The 22,310-nt window shown below is 41.6% G+C and overlaps 2 protein-coding genes across 4 annotated transcripts in view; one reads left to right on the forward strand and one right to left on the reverse strand.

Moving 5' to 3' along the window:
• adcy2b (adenylate cyclase 2b (brain)) overlaps positions 1–13,466 on the forward strand; it is an 82,648-nt gene extending 69,182 nt beyond the window's left edge. For 2 of the 3 annotated variants that reach the window (XM_066674127.1, XM_066674129.1), the window contains 8 exons: positions 3,221–3,405; positions 5,725–5,809; positions 8,515–8,673; positions 8,807–8,953; positions 9,346–9,453; positions 11,532–11,646; positions 12,006–12,130; positions 12,827–13,466. In XM_066674127.1, coding sequence (XP_066530224.1) covers positions 3,221–3,405; positions 5,725–5,809; positions 8,515–8,673; positions 8,807–8,953; positions 9,346–9,453; positions 11,532–11,646; positions 12,006–12,130; positions 12,827–12,979 — 1,077 coding nt within the window. In that variant the 3' untranslated portion in view covers positions 12,980–13,466. The remainder of the gene's footprint in view (positions 1–3,220; positions 3,406–5,724; positions 5,810–8,514; positions 8,674–8,806; positions 8,954–9,345; positions 9,454–11,531; positions 11,647–12,005; positions 12,131–12,826) is intronic. The other variant, XM_066674128.1, reaches the window with a different exon arrangement.
• On the reverse strand, positions 13,462–15,853 carry cfap90 (cilia and flagella associated protein 90). Its single transcript, XM_066674130.1, has 3 exons — positions 15,631–15,853; positions 15,007–15,123; positions 13,462–14,340 (listed from the first exon to the last, which is right to left on the reverse strand). Exons 1-3 carry the CDS (start codon positions 15,745–15,747, stop codon positions 14,161–14,163), a joined length of 414 nt encoding a protein of 137 aa, XP_066530227.1. The 5' UTR covers positions 15,748–15,853; the 3' UTR covers positions 13,462–14,160.
• Between the last annotated feature and the right edge of the window lie 6,457 nt (positions 15,854–22,310).

Genomic DNA, 22,310 nt, shown 5'->3' on the forward strand with positions numbered 1-22,310 from the left:
TGTGTCCTAAAATCTGATCTGAGAAGCTGAGCCATGTTTGACGCCGTTGTAAATTACAGGGTGTGCACACATATGACCACCTCACAATCAGAATTTCATATTAATGCACCTCTGTTTTAAACTAATTTATTTTTATTCATTTCTCCCAGAAAAGTGTGATATCAGAACAGAAATGCAGTGCTATATATTGCTCTCTTAAGCCATATCTACTTCCTCAATTTGCCTTGCAACAGTGCCCACTGTTAACTGACTACATTGTGTGGTGGAAGATTTTACAGTATTTTACAGTATTTCATATTGACCGCAATTAGCCATGAGAGACCGTGCTTTACAGCAGTTTCATCATGGTGAAGGAAGTTTAAGGGGCTCGGCTTTGTGGCGTACCAATCCCTGTGACAAAATCAGAGTAAAGCCCAATTTATATTTCTGTGTTGAACCTAGGCAACACATTGAAGCGAACCCTGACACACACCTCTCCAGAAATCTAACTACGCGTCACAAGTTCTCTGTCAGATATTTCCTCAGAGGTTTCCGATTGGCCGTCACAGAATTAATATAATTGTTGAACAAAGGATGGACCTTTGTGCCGGCTATTTATTTGTTTTTTTTCCCGGCACCTCATGTAAACTATGCTCTGTCCCAAAAAGTGCCTTGCTCCCTAAATAGTGCACTTTAAAAATGTATATATCGTTTAGGCGTACTACTACACCACTACATAGTACTACATAGTGTAGATGAAGCCCTGTGAAGGACTGGCGCCCCCTCCAGGGTGTATTCCCGCCTTGCGCCCAATGATTCCAGGTAGACTCTGGACCCACCGCGACCCTGAACTGGATAAGGGTTACAGATAATGAATGAATGAATGGATAAATAGTGTAGATGAAGGTGTTTTAGACAGCCCTAGTGGTCTGACAGTGTTATTGCAGAGCAGTGCAGACGCTAACACACTACAAAGCAACGTTAGGGGCCGAGTCATAGCAGAAGCATAAATCAGCTTTAATTCACAGCCCCTCGAGGCTGGCTTTGTTAGCTGAAACCTTTGTATACTCATTTTTACTGCTATTAATTCCTGTATAAAGAAGAGTAATATCCTACATTATACTGACATCAACTCATTTTGGCATGTACTAACTGTCAATTTATTTATTTATTTTTTATTGTGTGTGTTTACGGTGGCATTCAGCATCCACCTCTTTACAATTCACAGCAAAGTGATTGATATTTCACAGCTAAAAGCTGGAAAATATGGCAGTGCTCCTCAGCTCTGGTCCTCAGCAGCACATAACACCTACACAGCTTTGTTGTAGCCCAAGAGAAGAATGCCAGCTGATCACGAGCCAGGGCAGAACAAAACAGACCAAACATGTTGCGTTAGTTGGTTGGCGTGAGGTGGATTCTGAGGACATCGCACAGGTCTAGCACCTTCAGAGATATTCTGCCAAAACAGATTGAGCTTCAGATGGTGAAATAACATCATCACATGCATCATACGCCTTTACACAGTTACAAAGTTCAAACAAAGCAGAGAAGCAACCTGTTGTTTTATTCGACTCCAAAGTGAGGAGCTCACATTCTTTAGGCAACATGCCTCTCACGTGCAGTGTGGTTTTAGCCAATGCAGAAGTCTGTTAGCTGATATAATAATGGTGTAATTGGATTAGCAATTAGTGGTCTCCTCTAAGCGTGGTGAACTACAGTGATCTTGCATATGCAGGTGATGGCTTCATGTGATGTGATGAGGGAGACCAACCTAACAGGTGGAGTTGTCCATAATTAAAACTGAGGAGGAATTAAGTATACTCGACTTACGACGTTGATCCGTTCCTACGTCGCGTCGCAAACCGATTTTCGGTGTAAGTCGGAACATACGTACATACTGTACGTAAATGACATACTGTAAGCACTTATCCTATCCTAACACCTATCCTCCTTGGTCCCGAGCTGCGTAACCGTGTATTCTTCCGCTGCGTACACCAAACACGAAGTTCACGTTACGACGTTTACGACGCAAAACCACTTACGTCGAAACAAGGCTTTATACAGTAAATGGGAGATGTGTCGTAACCACGAAACATCGTAACTCGGGACTGACGTAACCCGAGGACCTCCTGTATATATATATATATATATATATATATATATTAGGGGTGGGACTTGATTAAAAATATTAATTAATTAATTAGAAGCTTTGTAATTATGACCAGGGAACAAGCAGGAAACAGACACAAGACAGGGGGGAACGGTCACATGACAAGGGGAGCACAAACAAGGAACAATAGCAGAACAGAACACAAAACAGCACGTTACACCTTGATTCCATGAATGTGTTAAATCAACAGCACACATTATATAAAATCATTATTTATTAACTTATTTATATATTTATTATTTATAATGTTATTTAGTTAGTTAATTTATTATAAAGTTGGGCTTTATTTGTTATTTGTTTTTTGTGTTTTAGTAAATAAACCCTTACTGCTCAGATAAATAGCTTTTTAAATCTCATCATCTCTGGTGCCTAATACTTTAGCACAGTGCTGTACGTATAAACAGTATTGTGTTACATTCCATTATTTCGTTCCATTCAGTTGTGTGAAGACTAGCCGCCCTTGACTCAGTAGGTGATGTCAATGCTGATGTCACATCATGGTTCGCAAATGATGTAGGTTTTAATAAAACATGGGCATTATTTTACTTGTGAGTGATGATCTTGTGAAGAACGGTAAGCACTGATGTAGCTGAAGGTTTGTGCTGAATATGGGGACAGATTTATTGTGCCTGCTGTGCCCCCCAGTCTGTCAGAGGGGTGTCAGGATCGAGAACATTCATAAAGATTTATTATTCTCTAGTCTCAGATCTTTAACCCGTCTGTCTGATAGCAGTGAATTAAAAAATCACTGTCGAGTGAATAGGGCGCACTAGGGGACGCTTCCAGAAGATCCAATCAAACGCACAAAGAGCACAAACTGGAAATAAATTCACAAGTCACTGTCACTTTTCTTTAAAAATAGCACATCCACAATTTACGACCACCGGCAGAAAGCAGCTGTTACCATATTTAATCAACACTGATGAAAAGCCTTGTTTCTTCGAGCTGTAGTTGGATTTATTTGCTGTGATCAGTGGAAATATCCAATCAGCCGCAACATTAACGCTTCCTTCTTGGTCCAACACATTGTCCATTTATCTCCTGCTCTTTCTGGTCTTTTTTATCTTTCAGTACTTCATCTACAGCTGTATCCTGGGGCTGGTGTCCTGCTCCGTGTTCCTGAGGATCAACTATGAGCTGAAGATGTTAATCATGTCGGCCGCCGTTGTGGGCTACAACATCATCATCCTCCAGACCCACGCTTCGGTTCTGGATGAGTACAGCACAGCGCTCTATGAAACACAGCTCCTGGACAGGTACCACACCTGCACTCACTCACACACCCACACTGTGTGGACGGACATTTTGTGGACACCTGCTTGGAAAGGCTTTTCAGTAATAGATTGCTGTAAGATTCTGATGGCATATATCCACAAGAAGGAACTGATTTCAGACTTTAAGGGGTGTCCACAAACATCTGGACACAGACTTTACGTGAGATGTCATTGTAGCTGAGTGGAGACAAACAAAAAAACCCATCTCCCTCAGTAACTCGGGATTATAAGAGACAGATGCTGAGATGGCAGGCTTAGTGTAGATGGTGTTGGATTGATTTTCTCCAGATGACTGACAGCAGGAGCAGGAAGGTTGTGTTCAGGTAATCTAAGGCAACGCCCATTAATCCCAGCCATCCACTGGAAAATCTATTACTCTGTTCGGCATCTCTCTGTCTAGTCATCCTCATTATATCAGTGACTTTTAGTATTGCGTTCCCTTTTACAGCACAGTTCACTAATAACCCAACAACAGCTCAGTTCTGCGTCCACTCCTGTCCTGAACTGGAGGAGCTGGGGGTCAAACAAAACAAACAACACCGTCCAGTTACTTTTGGACTGCGCTGTGCTTCAGTTTCCTTCTATTTTTCATTCTTTCTAAAGTCTCCCTTCTTTGTGCTTTTGCTTTTCTTTCCTATTTTTATACTTTAATTTTTTCTTTGATTTTTATTTTCAGTTTTTTGTTTCTTTCTTAATCATCGCCTTGTTTATCTTTAATCTTTTGTTTTTCATTGTTTCTTTCTTATTTGTTTTACTTGTCATTTTCTTTCTTTCTTTCTCTCCTCCTCCCTGCCTTCCTCACATTTTTTTTCTTTCTATTTTTCCTTATCGTTCTGTTTTGTCTGATACCAGCCTTACTTTTATATTTTTGTTTCTATCACTTTTCTCCTTTTTTTCCCTCCGTATTTAAATATTGTTCTTTATTGTCTTATTTATTTCCCCCTTTGTTAATGTTCTTATGTTTCTCTACTGTCCATTCTCGTAGTTGTTTTCCCACTCTCCTTGCCCTCCCTCTGTGTAGATGACTCAGAAATTAGTTTGGGTCCAGGGGTGAACTGATGTACAATATGTAGATGTGAGTTTCTGACATTTGGCTCCTGGCCACTGAGCTCAGGACCCTGAGTCAGACTCCCACCCAAGGGGCTGCTGAGGAGACCTTTTTTTTTCTCTGAACACACTCCACAGAGGTCTTTCTGTCTCTCTCTCTCTCTCTCACACATATTCTGTTCTTTCTCTCTTTCTCTCACACATATTCTGTTCTTTCTCTCTCTCTCTCTCACACACACACACATTCTGTTCTTTCTCTCTCTCTTATATTCTGTGTTCTCTCTCTCTCTTTCTCTCTCACACACATATTCTGTTCTTTCTCTCTCTCTTATATTCTGTGTTCTCTCTCTCTCACTCTCTCTGTCTCTCTTATATTCTGTGTTCTCTCTCTCTCTCTCTCTGTCTCTCATATTCTGAGTGTTCTCTCTATCTCTCACCCTCTGTCTCTCTCTCTCATATTCTGAGTGTTCTCTCTGTCTCTCTATCTCTTATATTCTGAGTGTTCTCTCTCTCTCATATTCTGAGTGTTCTCTCTCTCTTTCATATTCTGAGTGTTCTCTCTCTCTTTCATATTCTGAGTGTTCTCTCTCTGTCTCTCTCTCTCTCTCTCTCTTATATTCTGAGTGTTCTCTCTATCTCTCACTTTCTGTCTCTCTCTCTCTCTCTCATATTCTGAGTGTTCTCTCTCTTTCATATTCTGAGTGTTCTCTCTCTGTCTCTCTATCTCTCACTTTCTGTCTCTCTCTCTCTCATATTCTGAGTGTTCTCTCTCTCTCTCTTATTCTGAGTGTTCTCTCTCTCTTTCATATTCTGAGTGTTCTCTCTCTGTCTCTCTCTCTCTTATATTCTGAGTGTTCTCTCTATCTCTCACTTTCTGTCTCTCTCTCTCTCTCTCATATTCTGAGTGTTCTCTCTCTCTCTCATATTCTGAGTGTTCTCTCTCTCTCTGTCTCTCTTATATTCTGAGTGTTCTCTCTATCTCTCACTTTCTGTCTCTCTCTCTCTCTCTCATATTCTGAGTGTTCTCTCTCTGGCTGTCTCTTATATTCTGGGTGTTCTCTCTCTCTCTCTCTCTCATATTCTGAGTGTTCTCTCACTCTCTCTCTCTTATATTCTGTGTTCTCTCTCATATTCTGAGTGTTCTCTCGCTCTGTCTCTCTCTCTCTGGCTGTCTCTTATATTCTGAGTGCTCTCTCTCTCTGTCTCTTTCTCATATTCTGTGTTCTCTCCCTCTCTCTCTCTCTCTCTCTCTAGGCCAGGAGTTCTGAAGGACCTGAAGACGATGGGTTCCGTGTCTCTGTTCATCTTCTTCATTACTCTGCTTGTGCTGGCGAGGCAGGTGGGTTCTCTGATTTACCGCAGCTTTCAAAACAGAGAAAGCTTCCCACATAACACAGACATTTATGGAAATGTTGCTTATTATATGATTTTGTCTTTGGATTGTGTGCTAAGTTTGACTAATCTGCATAAGAAAGCCACCCTCGTTGACGAGCACACCGAGCAGAGACGGCACAAACGCAGCTGCTGCATTCACACTGCAGAGTATTTTCCTCTATGTATGGAAAATAAAGTCTCACAGAAATGTTCCCTCAGGTGTAGACTCCCAGCAGCGAGCTTCTATAAGCCTTCAAGGTAGCAGCAGCAACCCCAAGGATATTTTCAGTTCCATTTCACTTTATCAGCATCATTAAGCAGCTCCTCAGCGGGAGGTAACGCAGATATATCACAGGCCTTTTTTATGGAAAATTATTTTGTAAACCTTTCATTTCTGAGTCATTTTTAATTGGTCATTTTTGACAAATAATTACCAGAAATGACCGCTGTGAGGGCAAGAGCTTTGGGCAGCAGCTGAGTCACAGGTAACTAATCTACAACTGAATGTAATCAGGCCTCAGCAAAGATCCAGTACAGAAACAAATGAAATACACTGTAGTGACTTTCCTGGGGTGGTGTGTCCCGTTTCCTCGCCCTGAATAAGACTAGTACCATATAACATTAGCCCAAAACAGCTGGGTATTAGTTTTAAATATTTAACGTAGTGTTAGAGCGAAACGATGATACGAACGGTTTGTGGTGGATAGTATTTGCCAGTTTTATAATCAGAGAGTTAGTGTTCTTTGTGTATATTAGAGTTGTTTATATTAGAGTTCTCTATTAGAGTCCTCACACACACACTCACACACACTCACACTTACTCACACTCACTCACAAACATTTACACACACTCACTCACAAACATTTACACACACTCACTCACACACACACACACACTCACAAACATGTACACACACTCACTCACACTTTCACACACACACTCACTCACTCACACTCAAAAACATTTACACACACTCACTCACACACACTCACTCACACTCACAAACATTTACATACACTCACTCACACTCTCACACACACACACTCACTCACTCACACTCAAAAACATTTACACACACTCACTCACACACTCACACTCACAAACATTTACACACACTCACTCACACACACACACTCACAAACATTTACACACACTCACTCACACACACACACTCACACTCACAAACATTTACACACACTCACTCACACTCTCACACACACACTCACTCACTCACACTCACAAACATTTACACACACTCACTCACACTCTCACACACACTCACTCACTCACACTCAAAAACATTTACACACACTCACTCACACTCTCACACACACTCACTCACTCACACTCAAAAACATTTACACACACACACACACACAAACATTTACACACACTCACTCACACTCTCACACACACACACACACTCACAAACATTTACACACACTCACTCACACACACACTCACAAACATTTACACACACTCACTCACACTCTCACACACACACACACACAAACATTTACACACACTCACTCACACTCACACACACACACACTCACACACACACTCACTCACTCACTCACACACACACACACACACACTCACAAACATTTACACACACTCACTCACACTCTCACACACACACTCACACACATTTACACTCACTCACTCTCACACACACACACACACACACACTCACACACACACACTCACTCACTCACTCTCACACACACACACTCATACACACACACACACACTCACTCACTCTCACACACACACACTCACTCACTCACACTTACGCACACACACTCACGCACACACACTCACACACACACTCTCACACACACACGGAAAAGTAGAATACAAGAAGTGTGAGCACAACAGTGTGAGTACAATCCGCTTTACCAACGTTTTAAGGGCACTGCCTGGTTATGAACCTGGGGGCTGTCTGATATATTGCTTGTCTGATGATATCGACTGAACTAGTGATGAGAAATTCCTGGGTTCAAAGCCCAGGACTGACTGGGTTCTTACATATTTCAGGTCCTGAAGCAAGGTGTTTAATCCCCAAAGTTCCTCTATGAGATCTATCAATTTTAACATTACCATTAACAGATTATTCAGCTATAATTCCTTTTTTTAAACTTTATTAATAAATTATTAACCACTTTATCACCAGGCAATGAAGATAGGGTGTCACTTCAGTTGTGTCAGGCTGATGAAGGCTGATGAACCTGAACAAACCCACAGTCAGTACGTTGTGTTAACACACAGCAGTACAGTACGTTAGAACAACTTTACATGTTAAATCAAACTATATTTTAATACAGAACTAATGAAAAATAAGATGAAGATTAGAAAAACAAGGTCTGGTGAAAACATAGAAGAGATTAGTCTTTAAATATTCAGTAAAGCTTTGTTTGAACAAAATGTCCACTAAAATATAAACATCGGCATTGAGACAACAGTCAGTTTTTAACACTCTGGGGTGAATACGTGTTCATAGCAGCACTGCTACACAGAGAAATGTGTTTAAAGGTTGGTGATAATGTCCTGGTGCAGCAGGTAAAGTCTCCAGTGTGCTGTGTTTTCTCTGTATTTCTGCTTTGTGAAAAGTCACACAAGGTGATCAGATGTCTGCATCTCTTTACCTCTGTGTCCTCTTGTAACAGAATGAATATTACTGTAGGTTAGACTTTCTCTGGAGGAACAAGTTCAAGCGGGAGTGTGAGGAGATCGAGACGATGGAGAACCTGAACCGCGTTCTCCTGGAGAACGTCCTGCCGGCTCATGTGGCTGAACACTTTTTGGGCCGTAACTGGAAGAACGAGGTTAGTGTGTTAAACAGAATCAGAGTGAATACTGTGTATCACATCCAAACCGCCTTCTTATTGCCCACGGGGAACGTTAAGGGTTTGTATCATGTCTCAGCCCCCTCCTCAACACAGCGCTCATTTTCCACAGGACCTCTACCACCAGTCGTACGATCTGGTGTGCGTCATGTTCGCCTCCATCCCGGACTTCAAGGAATTCTACACGGAGTCTGACGTGAACAAGGAGGGGCTGGAGTGTCTCCGACTCCTCAACGAGATTATAGCAGATTTTGATGAGGTACAGAATGCTGCAGAACCAGTCAGGATGCTCACTCTCTATTTCGCCGCTGTCAGTTTCACTTTGTTATGATTTAAAAAGCTGCATAAGAGCTGAATTCTCTGGGATGGAACTGCCATCACTGATCAGCACAGTGGCACACTTCTATTAACCTGAATGAAGCCTGAAAATAGAGGTGATGTCTGGAACCCAGAGAACACCCACCAAGAACAACAACAATTCGCTTGGATACATTTTATAGATGAAGCCAGAAACAACTGTAATAACTTATAACTGTTCTGTAGTCAACAGTTTATTTTTGTTTGAAAAATATTGAATTGACAGTTGATATGTTCACATCAAGAACATTATTTATTTATACTGACAATCTGTTGTCCCTTTATCATTGGCAGTTACTCTCCAAACCGAAATTTAGTGGTGTGGAGAAGATAAAAACTATAGGCAGCACCTACATGGCTGCAACTGGACTTAATGTCACTCCTGGACCAGAGTACACTCAGGTAATTTTTAAGTTTATTTTTTCTGTAAACAGTGAGCATTAAAGGAACATTAGGTAGTATTTTTACGTTAAGACTACAGCTTCAAAATCATTGTGATGCTCCAGTCGGCTGTAATGGGAGAACGGAGCCTCTCATGTCTAACCCAGAGGGGAGGAAACCAAAATGTCTAAATTAAACTGCGGGAATTGCTGTATGGGTGGCGCGGCGGGTGGTGTCAAGCCTGGAGATTGTGGGTTCGATTGACTGTCTGTGAGGAGTGTGGTGTGTTCTCCCTGTGTCTGAGTGGGTTTCCTCCGGGTGACTGTCTGTGAGGAGTGTGGTGTGTTCTCCCTGTGTCTGCGTGGGTTTCCTCCGGGTGACTGTCTGTGAGGAGTGTGGTGTGTTCTCCCTGTGTCTGCGTGGGTTTCCTCCGGGTGACTGTCTGTGAGGAGTGTGGTGTGTTCTCCCTGTGTCTGCGTGGGTTTCCTCCGGGTGACTGTCTGTGAGGAGTGTGGTGTGTTCTCCCTGTGTCTGCGTGGGTTCCCTCTGGGTGCTCCCATTTCCTCCCACGGTCCAAAAACACACATTATTAGGTGGATTGGTGACTCAAAAGTGTCCCTAGACGTGAGGGTGTAAGTGTGTGTCACTGTACTGTACAAGTACTGGCGCCCCCTCCAGGGTGTGTTCCTGCCTCGTGCCCAGTGATTCCGGGTAGTGATTCCACTGCGATTGAAAAGGGGTTATAGACAATGAATGAATGAAATGCTGTATTTATAAAATATTGCCACTATTGCATTGGAATGTTATGAAATGTCAGGCAGAGGACTTTTAAATTGAAGCAGCTGTCTGTCTGTGCTTCTAATGATAAACAATCTCATCGGGAGGAGAGGAGCCTCCCGTCTACTGAAAACAATCCTTAAAAGAAACACTGAACTGACTGCAGTGCACTTTTATTAAAGCCAGCCATTGACAGATGCTGTAAATAATGTATATGGATATTGAAATATTGGAAATGTGTTTAAAAGTCATATCAGCATTATTGAAACATTATATATGGCAATAAATATTGACATTGAGTTATTGTCCAGCACTATGTAATAGTGAATTACACTCTGCAACTCTAGGGGATCCCAGGAGCAAAAATACACAGTCTTATCTAGAGTTCCTTTAAAGTGGCACTCTGGCCAGTGTCAAGGCAGAGGGGGAAACTACAACACTATGTACATACATAAGGACGTCCTGTTGGAGATGCATTTTCCTGCTAACTGCTAACTAATGGCTTATTATTATTATTATTATTATTATTATCGTTACACTTATTATTATCGTTACACTTATATAGCGCCTTTCTAGACACCCAAGGACGCTTTACAATCCACACTGCTCAGAACATTCAATCCACACACTGGCGAGAAGCGGCAGCCAAACGCGCACAGCGTACTCTCGACCAGGAACGACCGTCCACCTGGAGGACTGCATCGGGCACTAGGATTTCACCCAGGACAGAGTGCCAATCCATATCTGGGCGCACACACATTCACTCACACATACACACTCATTCACTCACACACTAGGACAGTTATTAGACAGAAGCCAATTTACCTACCCTCCATGTTTTTGGACTGTGGGAGAAAACCGGAGCCCCCGGAGGAAACCCACGCAGACACGAGGAGAACATGGAAACTCCACCCAGATGGGACTTGAACCCTTAGTGATTTATAGAGAGAGGCTACTGGCATAAAACAGTCAATTCGGTTCTAATTATGTTTGCACTAGAGCTGTGGTACTGTCCGTGGTCCTGAAAACTGGGTGTGTTTGAATTTGATATTCAGTCTATTTCACTCTATCAAACATAACATCTCGTTAACAATGCACTGCAAGTTTTAGCTGACATAACAGAGTAGGTGGTAAGTGTTCTCCTAATGCATTGAGCTGTCAGATTACATTGCATGAGTGACAGTTCCTAATAACACTGTCTTGGAGTAAGCATGTGCTTCCCTTACCCTGCCAGCTCCAGTCCAGTGATTGGGAAGTGGCCACAAGTAAACTGAGTATTAAAAAGTGGTAGACTGAAATGATCCCTTCTCTCCACCTTCAAGGACCATGACAGGCAGTACATGCACATTGGCACAATGGTAGAATTTGCCTTTGCACTGATGGGGAAACTTGACGTTATCAACAAGCATTCCTTCAACGACTTTAAGCTGCGAGTGGGTGAGTGAGAGGATCATTGTCCACATTTCACCCTTCTTTATTTTATTCTCACTGCATGTGACCAGCCTGAAAATGCTCGAATCTGTTTGGACCGATCTCGAAAACGAGGCCTGATATAAAATGAAGTAATCAGACAAAGTCTAATTAGTAGGGCTTCAGATTACGCCAACCATGTCACTGAATCACTTCACTGAGTTTCTGGGAGCAGTCCTAAACATTTGAGCATTTTGGACGTACAGTGCAGAACGAGATGTATTGTGGGAAAAAATGCAGAGAGCAGCATAGACTTCCTCTTACCGGGTGACAGCAGAGCTGCCTCATTAAAGCCCACATATTAGTCGCTTGTTTCCTGTTTTCAGGAATAAACCATGGACCAGTCATAGCAGGAGTAATAGGAGCACAGAAGCCACAGTATGATATCTGGGGGAACACTGTGAATGTTGCCAGCAGGATGGAGACCACAGGAGTGCTTGGTAAAATCCAGGTACTTTGCTATTCTTAACTACACGGTTCAGTCAGTATAGCAGTGCTTCATCTATTTCTTTTCTGTGGTTTCACTCCATTTTGTGTTATTATAATGTAAAATTATATATTATGAATATTATTTGAGTGCTTATTCAAATATATATATATATATATATATATATATATATATATCTGTGAGGAGTTGGTGTGTTCTCCTTGTGTCTGCCTGGGTTTCCTCCAGGTGCTCTGGTTTCCTCCCACAGTCCAAAAACACATGTTGGTAGGTGGATTGGCGACTCAAAAGTGTCTGTAGGTGTGAATGTGTGAGTGAATGTGTGTCTGTGTTGCCCTGTGAAAGACTGGCGCCCCCTCCAGGGTGTATTCCCGCCTTGTGCCCGGTGATTCCAGGTGGGCTCTGGACCCACTGTGACCCTGAACTGGGTAAGGGTTACAGATAATGAATGAATGAATGAATGTTTTTCTTTGGACAAGAATAACATCAGTGTGAATGAGCAGTTAAATAAAAAGTACGTGATGTAAACAGTTCATTTTCAGCGTGCCACTCCTCCAGGTTCTCTATATTAATTGTGTGGACAGTCTTAAATTTTGTTTTTAAACTTTTCTATCCAAGAAACATGAGAGAAATTATCATATTATATTGTCTAAGGTCTTCTTTATGTGATATTATATTGTTACCCATTATTGACTGTTCCAGGTAACTGAGGAAACAAGTCGGATCCTACAGACCTTGGGATATATGTGCTCTTGTCGAGGGATCATCAATGTGAAAGGCAAAGGGGACCTCAAGACTTTCTTTGTACACACAGAAATGACCAGAACCTTATCACAAGGGAATGTAATGCCTTGAACTTCTGATATAAGAACAACAACAACATGCCTACAAGTACAGCTGCTTACATAAGAAAATACCCCCAACACTAAGACACACAATAACAAACACACCCAGACACACACACACGCAGAGTATGATTCCAGCCCTGACATAACTGGATGTTTCTACAGTATTTTGTCTTTTCAACCTCCAGTAAACAAGCAGAGCTACATCTCTCACCAAGGAGTGTGTGGACTCTAAAGGCTCAGAGTCTGAAATCCAGACATGTCACTGTGGGAGCGGCGCTGCTCAGAGGAGAACCGCTGAGGGTTTGTAAAATATTTAAATAAAAACTAGTTGTATGTGTGTTCATGTTTTGGTGGCACCATTTTCTTATCCATTAAAGAATTTCTATATAAGCTTCTGGGTGTCCTTTGATACGTGGACCCCTCGTGTTTCTACTTCTATAAACAGTATTTACACAAAGAGACCCCAGCCGTGACTGTTTACATGCCAAGGAGTTTTATTTTCTAAAGCTTATTATAACACAGTTTAGTCAGAGGCTGAATCCCAAATTGCTCTCTGCTCCCTGCTCCCTCTGTAGTGTGACTTCTACACCACGAATACTGAACTAAACCTTAGTGCTGGTGGCTATGGATGAATATAGCAGCATTTACATCAAACCTTTAATACACAGGGTGCGTAAGCCCTTTTTTCATTACATACAGAGTGCACTACGTAGGGTGTAGGAAGCTATCTGGGATGTCTTCTAGTACAACTTGGATTCACCAGTTACAAAAGTGGGTTCCTTAAAGGATTTTAGTAAAAGAAATGGCTAGATACAGAACCTGAATCACTTAACGAACCTATGGAAAGGGTATTAGTTCTTTGTTTGAGAAAGTGGTTGTTCTGAACAGGGTTGTTCAGCAGTTCATGCTCCTGAGAGTGGGACTACCAATTGCATGTAGGTGACCATGTCTAAACTAGAGAGTCTCTGACACATCCAGGCCACTAGGTGTCGGTATAATGGATATTTTATAACATTAAGAAGAACCATTGGTTAAAGTCAGTTGCTGCTCCTTTAAATAATGTTCAGGTTTAATATAATTGTACAGAATTCCCACAGTGTTGTTCATCTTGCTTTCCGTTTTGGGTTTGTAACAGTGGCACAGTTTTTCCATGTGAGTACTGTACATCCCAGGTGCAAAGGTTACCTCTCAGACAGGAACAACAGACCCATATCCCTCCTCCAGTGTTTTGGTGATTCCGTTTTTCCTGTAAAACTCTGAGCGTATGCGAGCGACTCGGACAAACTGCCGTTCTGGTTTGTACAGGGCTGGCGGCTGGTGCCGACCATACTCAGAGGATGACAGCACAGGAATAGGCCTTGATGATTCCTGAGAATGTGGAAGGCAGAGTCAGAGTGGGCGGAAAACAAGAATGTTACTGTTAGGCAGTTGCTACTTTTCACCTTGACTTTAATTATTTGAAAAGGCAAAGGTCTTTCTCTTCAACGTGCCCCACAGGCCAAAGCCAGTTTTACGTGGAGACTGTGTGTTATGAAAAAGGGGTCACAACATCTACCATTGGAGGTCTTCAGACCTGAAGGTTTCAACCACAACACAAATCTTACGAACCTCATCCAGTTAATCATGGATAGAAGGATTACGTTTAGTGCTCACTCTTAGAAGACTTTGTTGTGGCCCAAATATTTTTCCTATATTCCTTTCCACATTAAATATTTCTCTAGACCAGGGGTGGGCAATCTTATCCACAAAGGGCCGGGAGGTCACATGATCAGTCGTTTTACTGAGACCAACTATTTAAAGGAGTGAAATCAGGTGTGCTCTGGCCTGAATGGACTAAAATCCAGAAGCCACACTGGTCCTTTCTGGATAAGAATGCCCCTCTGATCATGTAGGTTTTTAGAAAGGGGTGTGTAAACCATACTGTACTGTGATTGGACAGTTCTGCTCTGGAGTACACTCCTTAAAGAAGAATATACTGGTTGCAGCACTGCTGTCGGATACCTACGAACTTAGATGTTTCTGGGAGACATTTACCTCATTGTAAATGTCCAGCCCACGACTCTTGGCATGTTCTCTGTCATCTCGGTGCAACTTGTTTTCATAACCTTCAGCTCGCCAGTGTATACAGTCATACGAATACATTTCAGGAGCCTGAAATATAAGAGAACAGGTGTCAAAGAAGCTCTCGGAAAGAAAGACGAATTTCTGGAGAATTCCAGTAAAGGATGTCCTTTGTGTCCCATTGATGACATTTCAAGTATGCACGAGAAGTTAAGGTAATAACCTACATATTGTAAACACATGTAAATGGTCTTTCAAAACAGCCTCAAGGTTTCCATTAATTAAGTTACTTAAAACATGAAAAGACGTTTTCCACAACAAATAACAGTGTATGTCTGACTCACTACCACTTTGTCTTAAAGTAGGCTATAATAATTCAAATATCACGCAGCAGTAACGGTGAAGGTATCACAATAACACAGACAGCAACTCCATTAACAAGTTTTCTCTAACAGAGAATGCACTCGTGCTGATTTCGTTGGTAAAATGACTAGCGATACTCCTGATCAAGTTCATCATATTCTGCAGTTCACTGTACTGCCTAGAAAATTATTCAAAATTGCTGACGTCACATTTAACCGTCAACTTTGGCGTTACCTTAGGAATACGGTTGAAATATCTTCTTTCTTTCGGCTCGTGTCTCCTCGGCGGAATGAAACTGAACACAGAGAGAGTAGAGAGGGGTCTGGACCCTGCCTGAGATAACAAGTCCATTTAAATAGTTTTTAAAGCCTTAATTTGTTTGAAAGAAACGACAGTTTTCCGTTGCTTGGATACGGTCTTGAAAGTGAGCCTGCGCAGTGAATCCACCTCAAAGAGGAATTGGATCTGTCTGATTCTAGAGATTTGTGAGTCGACTCTGATTCGTATTCCATTAACGTGATGAGAACTTACAGAGTCGATTCTGCACAAAGTTTTTTTTTTTCTTTTTTTTTCTTTTTTATTAATTCAGGGGCAATTATCCAATTACAATTTAATGATCGGTATTTAATTATCTATTTATAGAGTTAATTTAAGCTAAATTATTTTATTCCTATCACAATTAACAGAACATGTTTTTGCACATTTCCCCAAATGTCGTACAATCGTTCTCTGTGTGTGTCTGTGTGTGTGTGTTTGTTTATTGTTTTTGTGAAAGGATCTATTTTTCAGAGGACCCAACTCATTCTCAAAATCAAGAGTATCATTTTTATTTTCTATTTTATTTATTTATTTTTCTATTTAAATTACTATGACATTCAGATGCTTGCTTTCAAGTGCATCTAGAGTCTCTAAACCATGCCATCAGTGTTAGCATTTGCTATCAGCTGATGGTTTTTCATTTAAACTGAAGAGGTTGTTAATCCACCTGCTGAATCTGAAATTGCATGTGCTTATATCTGCCACCAAAAAAAATTGAGGTCTGTATAATCAGGTCTGTGCTGTTTTAGTGTTGGTTTACGTGGTCATCATTCATTCTCATGCTGATTGCCCACATACCAGCCATCGAAACACAGTACTGTGTGGCATTTTCTAGCAGTGTCTTGCTACCAGGCTTTTGCATGTCTGTTACAGGTAAACTGGTTTGATTTGATATGATAGCTGAATACAACAGATACCCAGCTGTCATCTGAGGCTCTTTGTGCTCTGCAATGGTCCCGGTTCGGTTTTTATGCCTGCGGTGTTTCATATTACTGTGAGCATAGAGTCCAGCATAACAAAGCAAAATGAAACCTCCCCCCCCCAGAGTATAACCACAATGTCCATCACAAAAGGAACAGAGTTCTTTAAAAATAACTTCAATGCAATGAGTGACTATAGTAAGCACCACTTAGAGAAAAGTATTTCAAGTGACAAACACCATACGGCAGGTACTTTTGTTGTTGTTGACATTTTGGGCAAGTGCTCTTGAAACACTCTTCTGGAACATCTACTTCATAAGGTAACTTTTTTGACATTTGAGTTATCCACTTGTGTGAGAGCACTACAGTGTCATTTTCCATCACAGAGTGGGTGTGTACAGAGTGAGTAGGCAGTTTATAAGGGGTTTGATGGGTTGTGGGATTTGCATACAGTGGTCTGCAGTCACAATATCAGAGTGGCATTAGCCTAAGTGCTGTGCTGAATGTTCAGCTGCCAGACTCCCTACAGGAAACTCTGTCCACGTGCTGGCTGAGCAGGTATTTCTGCTCTTACTAGACTAGGTTCCTATCTCTGGGGAGACTTTTAAACTCAAATCTATAAGCTACAGGAAGATTTCAAAATTAAAGTCCCAGGAAAAATCTTATTTTGAAGGAAAATGAATCAGCTTGTTTAGCTAAATATATCCAAGAAAGGGGCAGGTTTTTCAGCTTGTACTTTGAACCAGTGACTAGAGAAGGAGAACACTAACCTCTGTTCATCAGACTCAACACGCTCGGAGGAGAACGCTAACCTCTGTTCATCAGACTCAACACGCTCGGAGGAGAACGCTAACCTCTGTTCATCAGACTCAACACGCTCGGAGGAGAACACATCTTCCTAATAGAATCTACAATACCATAATGATACTAGTTAGTAGATGAAAGAAACTTCCAGCCTTGTCGATACAAGATAAATCCCAAACACTGTGCTGCCCATATCTACAGAATAGCACACCACTGTAACACTGCCAGCAATGAACAGGGATATAAGGCTGCATTCAGCTCAATCTCAACTGAACGGAATGTCTCAATATTCCCCAGTCTTGATCTTGGTTTCTGCTGGGATTTACAGATGGTTGGATCCAAATTGAATGTAAACAGCATGAATCCATGAGCCCCCACCTGCCATGTGTAAACAGTTCAAGCTGCTGCTGGTGGTGTAATGGTGTGGGGAATGTTTCATGGATCATACTGTGCCCTGAAACATCAATCAAACATTGTTTGAATGCCAGGGATTATTCACCATCTGATTGCTGCTTCTAACATCATAATGCGTCTTGTTACAAAGCAAGACTCATCATGATTTGACTCCATGAACATAACAATAAATTCAACGTATGCTGCCATGAATAGATCCTCAGCATCGTCAGAGATTACTAGATACATGTCCACTGCTCCACAGCCAAGTGCTGAGGTGGATGTATACCCTTCTAGCCCTTGACTTGCACTGGGCATTGGTAATATGGGCTCATGTGTAGCTGCTTCAGTGTCCAATCCTCAGTACTGTCCAATGAAGATTATGTAATATGTGTTTGTAACTGAAGGCTTGAATCGACAATAGGTGGACACTAAAGTAGCTGAATTCACTCATTAGATGGTGTTTCTTCACCTGATTTTCTTGTATTTACACAGAGTTAATAATAAGAATAGAAAGGTCCTAACATTGGACTTTGTGGGACTGAGGTTTTAATAATAGTAATAATAATAATAAAGCCCTTTTTTATTAATAACGCTCTATACATTTGAAGTGGAATTTTCCAGTAACATCTCACTCATTCCAGGTGTTCACAGACTGCTGTTTATTTTTACCACGCATCCACATCCCTGAACGGTCCGAATGCACTCAGTCCATATTGTTGATGCTTATCTGTTAGGAGACGAGATGCTGTTGGACGAGTCCTGAAGCCTGATGGGGATGTAAAGACATAGTGGGTGTGCTGATGGAAATCAGCAGTTGGTGAAGGTGATGAAAGAATACAAATATATACACACACACACACCCCTCAGGACAAAGTGTACACACAGCTTCTTTTATCTCAGCATCGGTTGACAAGATTAGGCAACAATATTGTCTCTATAACAGATCCTCACTGTACTCAGAGCTCTCTGACCACAGACCAGGGAGTTTATACACACACCATTTCCAGATTTCGACAAACCTGTTCTTGAAACACAAAACATCACTGATGTTAAGTACTGATGTGGTAATTGGATATGGGATGGAGCTATATCCAACCAGAGGACATCGTTCTACTGCTCCACAGCTCATGAAGGGGGGCTAATACCCCTGTAGTCCAACAAGGCACTGAGCTTTCTGATCATAGCCTTGTGTTGATTTCATTGCCACACAGCTCCAAAGTCTCGGGGTCCTGGGTCTGATCCCCACCTGTGTTTTATTTACTCCGCTTAGCCCAGATGATAATAAAGTAGTGTACGCCCTCTTGTGGACATTAAAAGGAAGCTTAAACCACAGGAAACTCCTCTTTCTCTAAACATATAATATATAGTCAAGCTTTATCATTCATGCATGTATTAATGTCAACGCGTTTATTTGCAGGAGACCTGTAATAGTTGTTGTATGTTATTCTATGACAGAGAAACACCAAAGAGACACTACTACTCTCAGTCACTGGGCGCAAGGCAGGAACACTTCTATACATTATGTGCTGTGATCCATATTCCCCAGACAGCGAGCATATATCGGTCCACTGGCATAAAATGGCTGACACACCACTGACTTTAGACCACTGCTGGTCCAATATTAGACCACTCAGATTACTGTCCTGTACAGGATATAACTCATTTATAATCTCCTCAAACTCATTTTACATTCACAGAGACTTTTATTCTGGAAAACAAACTAATACAAATATTACCAACAACTATGAGAGGTATAATAATGAGTATAAGCCTGATATAAAATGGCTGACACACCACTGGTTGTAGACCACTGCTGGTCTAATATTAGACCACTCAGATTACTGTCCTGTACAGGATATAACTCCTTTATAATCTCCTCAAATAGATTTTTAATTCACAGGGACTTTTATTTTGAAAAACAATCTAATACAAATATTACCAACAACTATGAGAGGTATAATAATGAGTATAAGCCTGTTATAAAACGATTAAATGCTGAAAATGTTGACACTGTGCTGGATTAAAATTATTTACTAATTTATTTATAAAAGATTTAAAAAAACTAATGAAGGAAAAAATATATAAATTAGACTGTGAATGGAAAAGTGCTAAAACGTAGCATTTTGTCTAAAAGTCTGTTTAATCAAACACTAGTGGACCTCCAACTTTGCCCTCAGTCACCAACAGTGCTCTCGGGGTCATTAACGGTCAGAATCATCAATCCCTCTCCAGAAGAGTAAACCTCAAAGAGCGAAAAGTGAAACTTTAAACATGTCTCATAACTGGCACATGACCCATAATCCAGTTTGCTGTATGTTTATATGTTGACTATTAAATTTTCACGCTTTGAGGTTGTTCAGTCATGTGACATAATTTGGAGCTGGATTGATGACACTGACGGTTAATTAATGGCCGTGGCAGCCTTTCGTAAACATCACTGAGGCCTGGTCACTGTGAGTCCAGCCGTAGGAAGTGCCCTTGAGAAATAGAAGCTTCAGTCCCCAAAAGTGGACACCTATCTGGACACTGCCACCTAGAGTTTAAAGAGGAACTGTGACTTCAGTGGTTACATCCGAATCTGGACCTGTAGGAAACTACAAGAGCCGGTTCTTACACGTCCATACTGATACTTTTTCTTAATTAAGAAAATAACGTAAAATGATGCTTAAAAGAAGCAAAAATATCTACCAATGGAATAAGACGCTTTCTGTAGATAAAATTGTTTAAAACAGGTCAAAATAAGTTAGAAATAAGTTGAATAATCTTATTATATTCTTACAACAATTTCCAAATGAGTAACACTAGATATTTAGACTAGATTTAAGTCAGTTTTATTTGCGTAGATATCATTTTTTTTGCAGTGCAGTTCTCTTACGTGTCACTAGTCAATACGGAATTTCACTTCACTGCTATGCTGATGACATTCAACTTCATGTGAAAACTGACTCACACTCCTCTGCAGATTCACCATCATTATCAACCCCTTTTATCAGTACTCACTGCTTGTCTGGAGGAGTTAAGGGTGTGGACTGGACTATTGAAATGCAGGTCTCATCGGGATTCCTAGCAAGAGTCTTTGGAGGTTACAGTACATTCAGTAACAGACCACATTACTCCCATTTTCCATTCTTTTTACTGGCTTCCTGTCTCTGCCCGGATTGCATACACGATGTCCGTTCTTACTCACCAGTGCATTTACGGCAATGCCTCAAATCGCCTTCTACTCCCCAGAACTAAGCTCAGCACCATGGGTGACCGGGCCTCCTGCTCTGCTGCCGCCCGTCTGGGGAGTGCACTCCCTGACCATCTGAGAGCACCACAGACGAGTGACAATATTAAAAAAGGACTCTAAATATTCTAAATAAATATTTACCTTGTGACACTTTGAGATTTATTTTTCAAATGTAAAGTGTGTTATAAGTGAAATATTATTATTATTATTATTATTATTATTATTATTATTATTATTATTAATAAGGGCGGCACGGTGGCGCAGCAGGTAGTGTCGCAGTCACACAGCTCCAGGGACCTGGAGGTTGTGGGTTCTAGTCCTGCTGCGGGTGACTGTCTGTGAGGAGTGTGGTGTGTTCTCCCTGTGTCCACGTGGGTTTCCTCCGGGTGACTGTTTGTGAGGAGTGTGGTGTGTTCTCCCTGTGTCCACGTGGGTTTCCTTTGGGTGACTGTCTGTGAGGAGTGTGGTGTGTTCTCTCTGTGTCCACGTGGGTTTCCTCCGGGTGACTGTCTGTGAGGAGTGTGGTGTGTTCTCCCTGTGTCCACATGGGTTTCCTTTGGGTGACTGTCTGTGAGGAGTGTGGTGTGTTCTCTCTGTGTCCATGTGGGTTTCCTCCGGGTGACTGTTTGTGAGGAGTGTGGTGTGTTCTCCCTGTGTCTGCGTGGGTTTCCTCTGGGTGACTGTCTGTGAGGAGTGTGGTGTGTTCTCTCTGTGTCTGCGTGGGTTTCCTCCGGGTGACTCTCTGTGAGGAGTGTGGTGTGTTCTCCTTGTGTCTGCGTGGGTTTCCTCCGGGTGACTGTCTGTGAGGAGTGTGGTGTGTTCTCTCTGTGTCTGCGTGGGTTTCCTCCCACAGTCCAAAAACACACATTGGTAGGTGGATTGACGACTCAGAAGTGTCTGTAGGTGTGAGTGTGTGAGTGAATGTGTGTGTGTGTGTGTTGCCCTGTGAAGGACTGGAGCCCCCTCCAGGGTGTATTCCTGCCTTGCGCCCAATGATTCCAGGTAGGCACCGGACCCACCGCGACCCTGAACTGGATAAGCGCTTACAGATAATGAATGAATGAATTATTATTATTATTATTATTATTATTATTATTGTCCATGTTTCAACAAAGTTCATCACTTTAAGTGAAAATTGCCACCCACTAGTTAATACACTGTGAGAGGATATGGTACATATTTGTGTAGATTTGTGTCAGCTGAGGTACAAAATTGTGCTTTCACAGACATAATTATGGCCTAAA

This window comes from Hoplias malabaricus, chromosome 6 (genome assembly GCF_029633855.1).
Source record: "Hoplias malabaricus isolate fHopMal1 chromosome 6, fHopMal1.hap1, whole genome shotgun sequence".
NCBI lineage: Eukaryota > Metazoa > Chordata > Actinopteri > Characiformes > Erythrinidae > Hoplias > Hoplias malabaricus.

Bases quoted from the DNA above. Each gene is read 5' to 3' on its own strand.
- cfap90 (XM_066674130.1), bottom strand. From the start codon at position 15,747: ATGGACTTGTTATCTCAGGCAGGGTCCAGACCCCTCTCTACTCTCTCT. The intron at 15,124-15,630 runs GTAACGCCAAAG...CTTATATTTCAG, and splicing joins ATTTCAACCGTATTCCTAAG to GCTCCTGAAATGTATTCGTA. The intron at 14,341-15,006 runs GTAAATGTCTCC...CCACATTCTCAG, and splicing joins GGCTGGACATTTACAATGAG to GAATCATCAAGGCCTATTCC.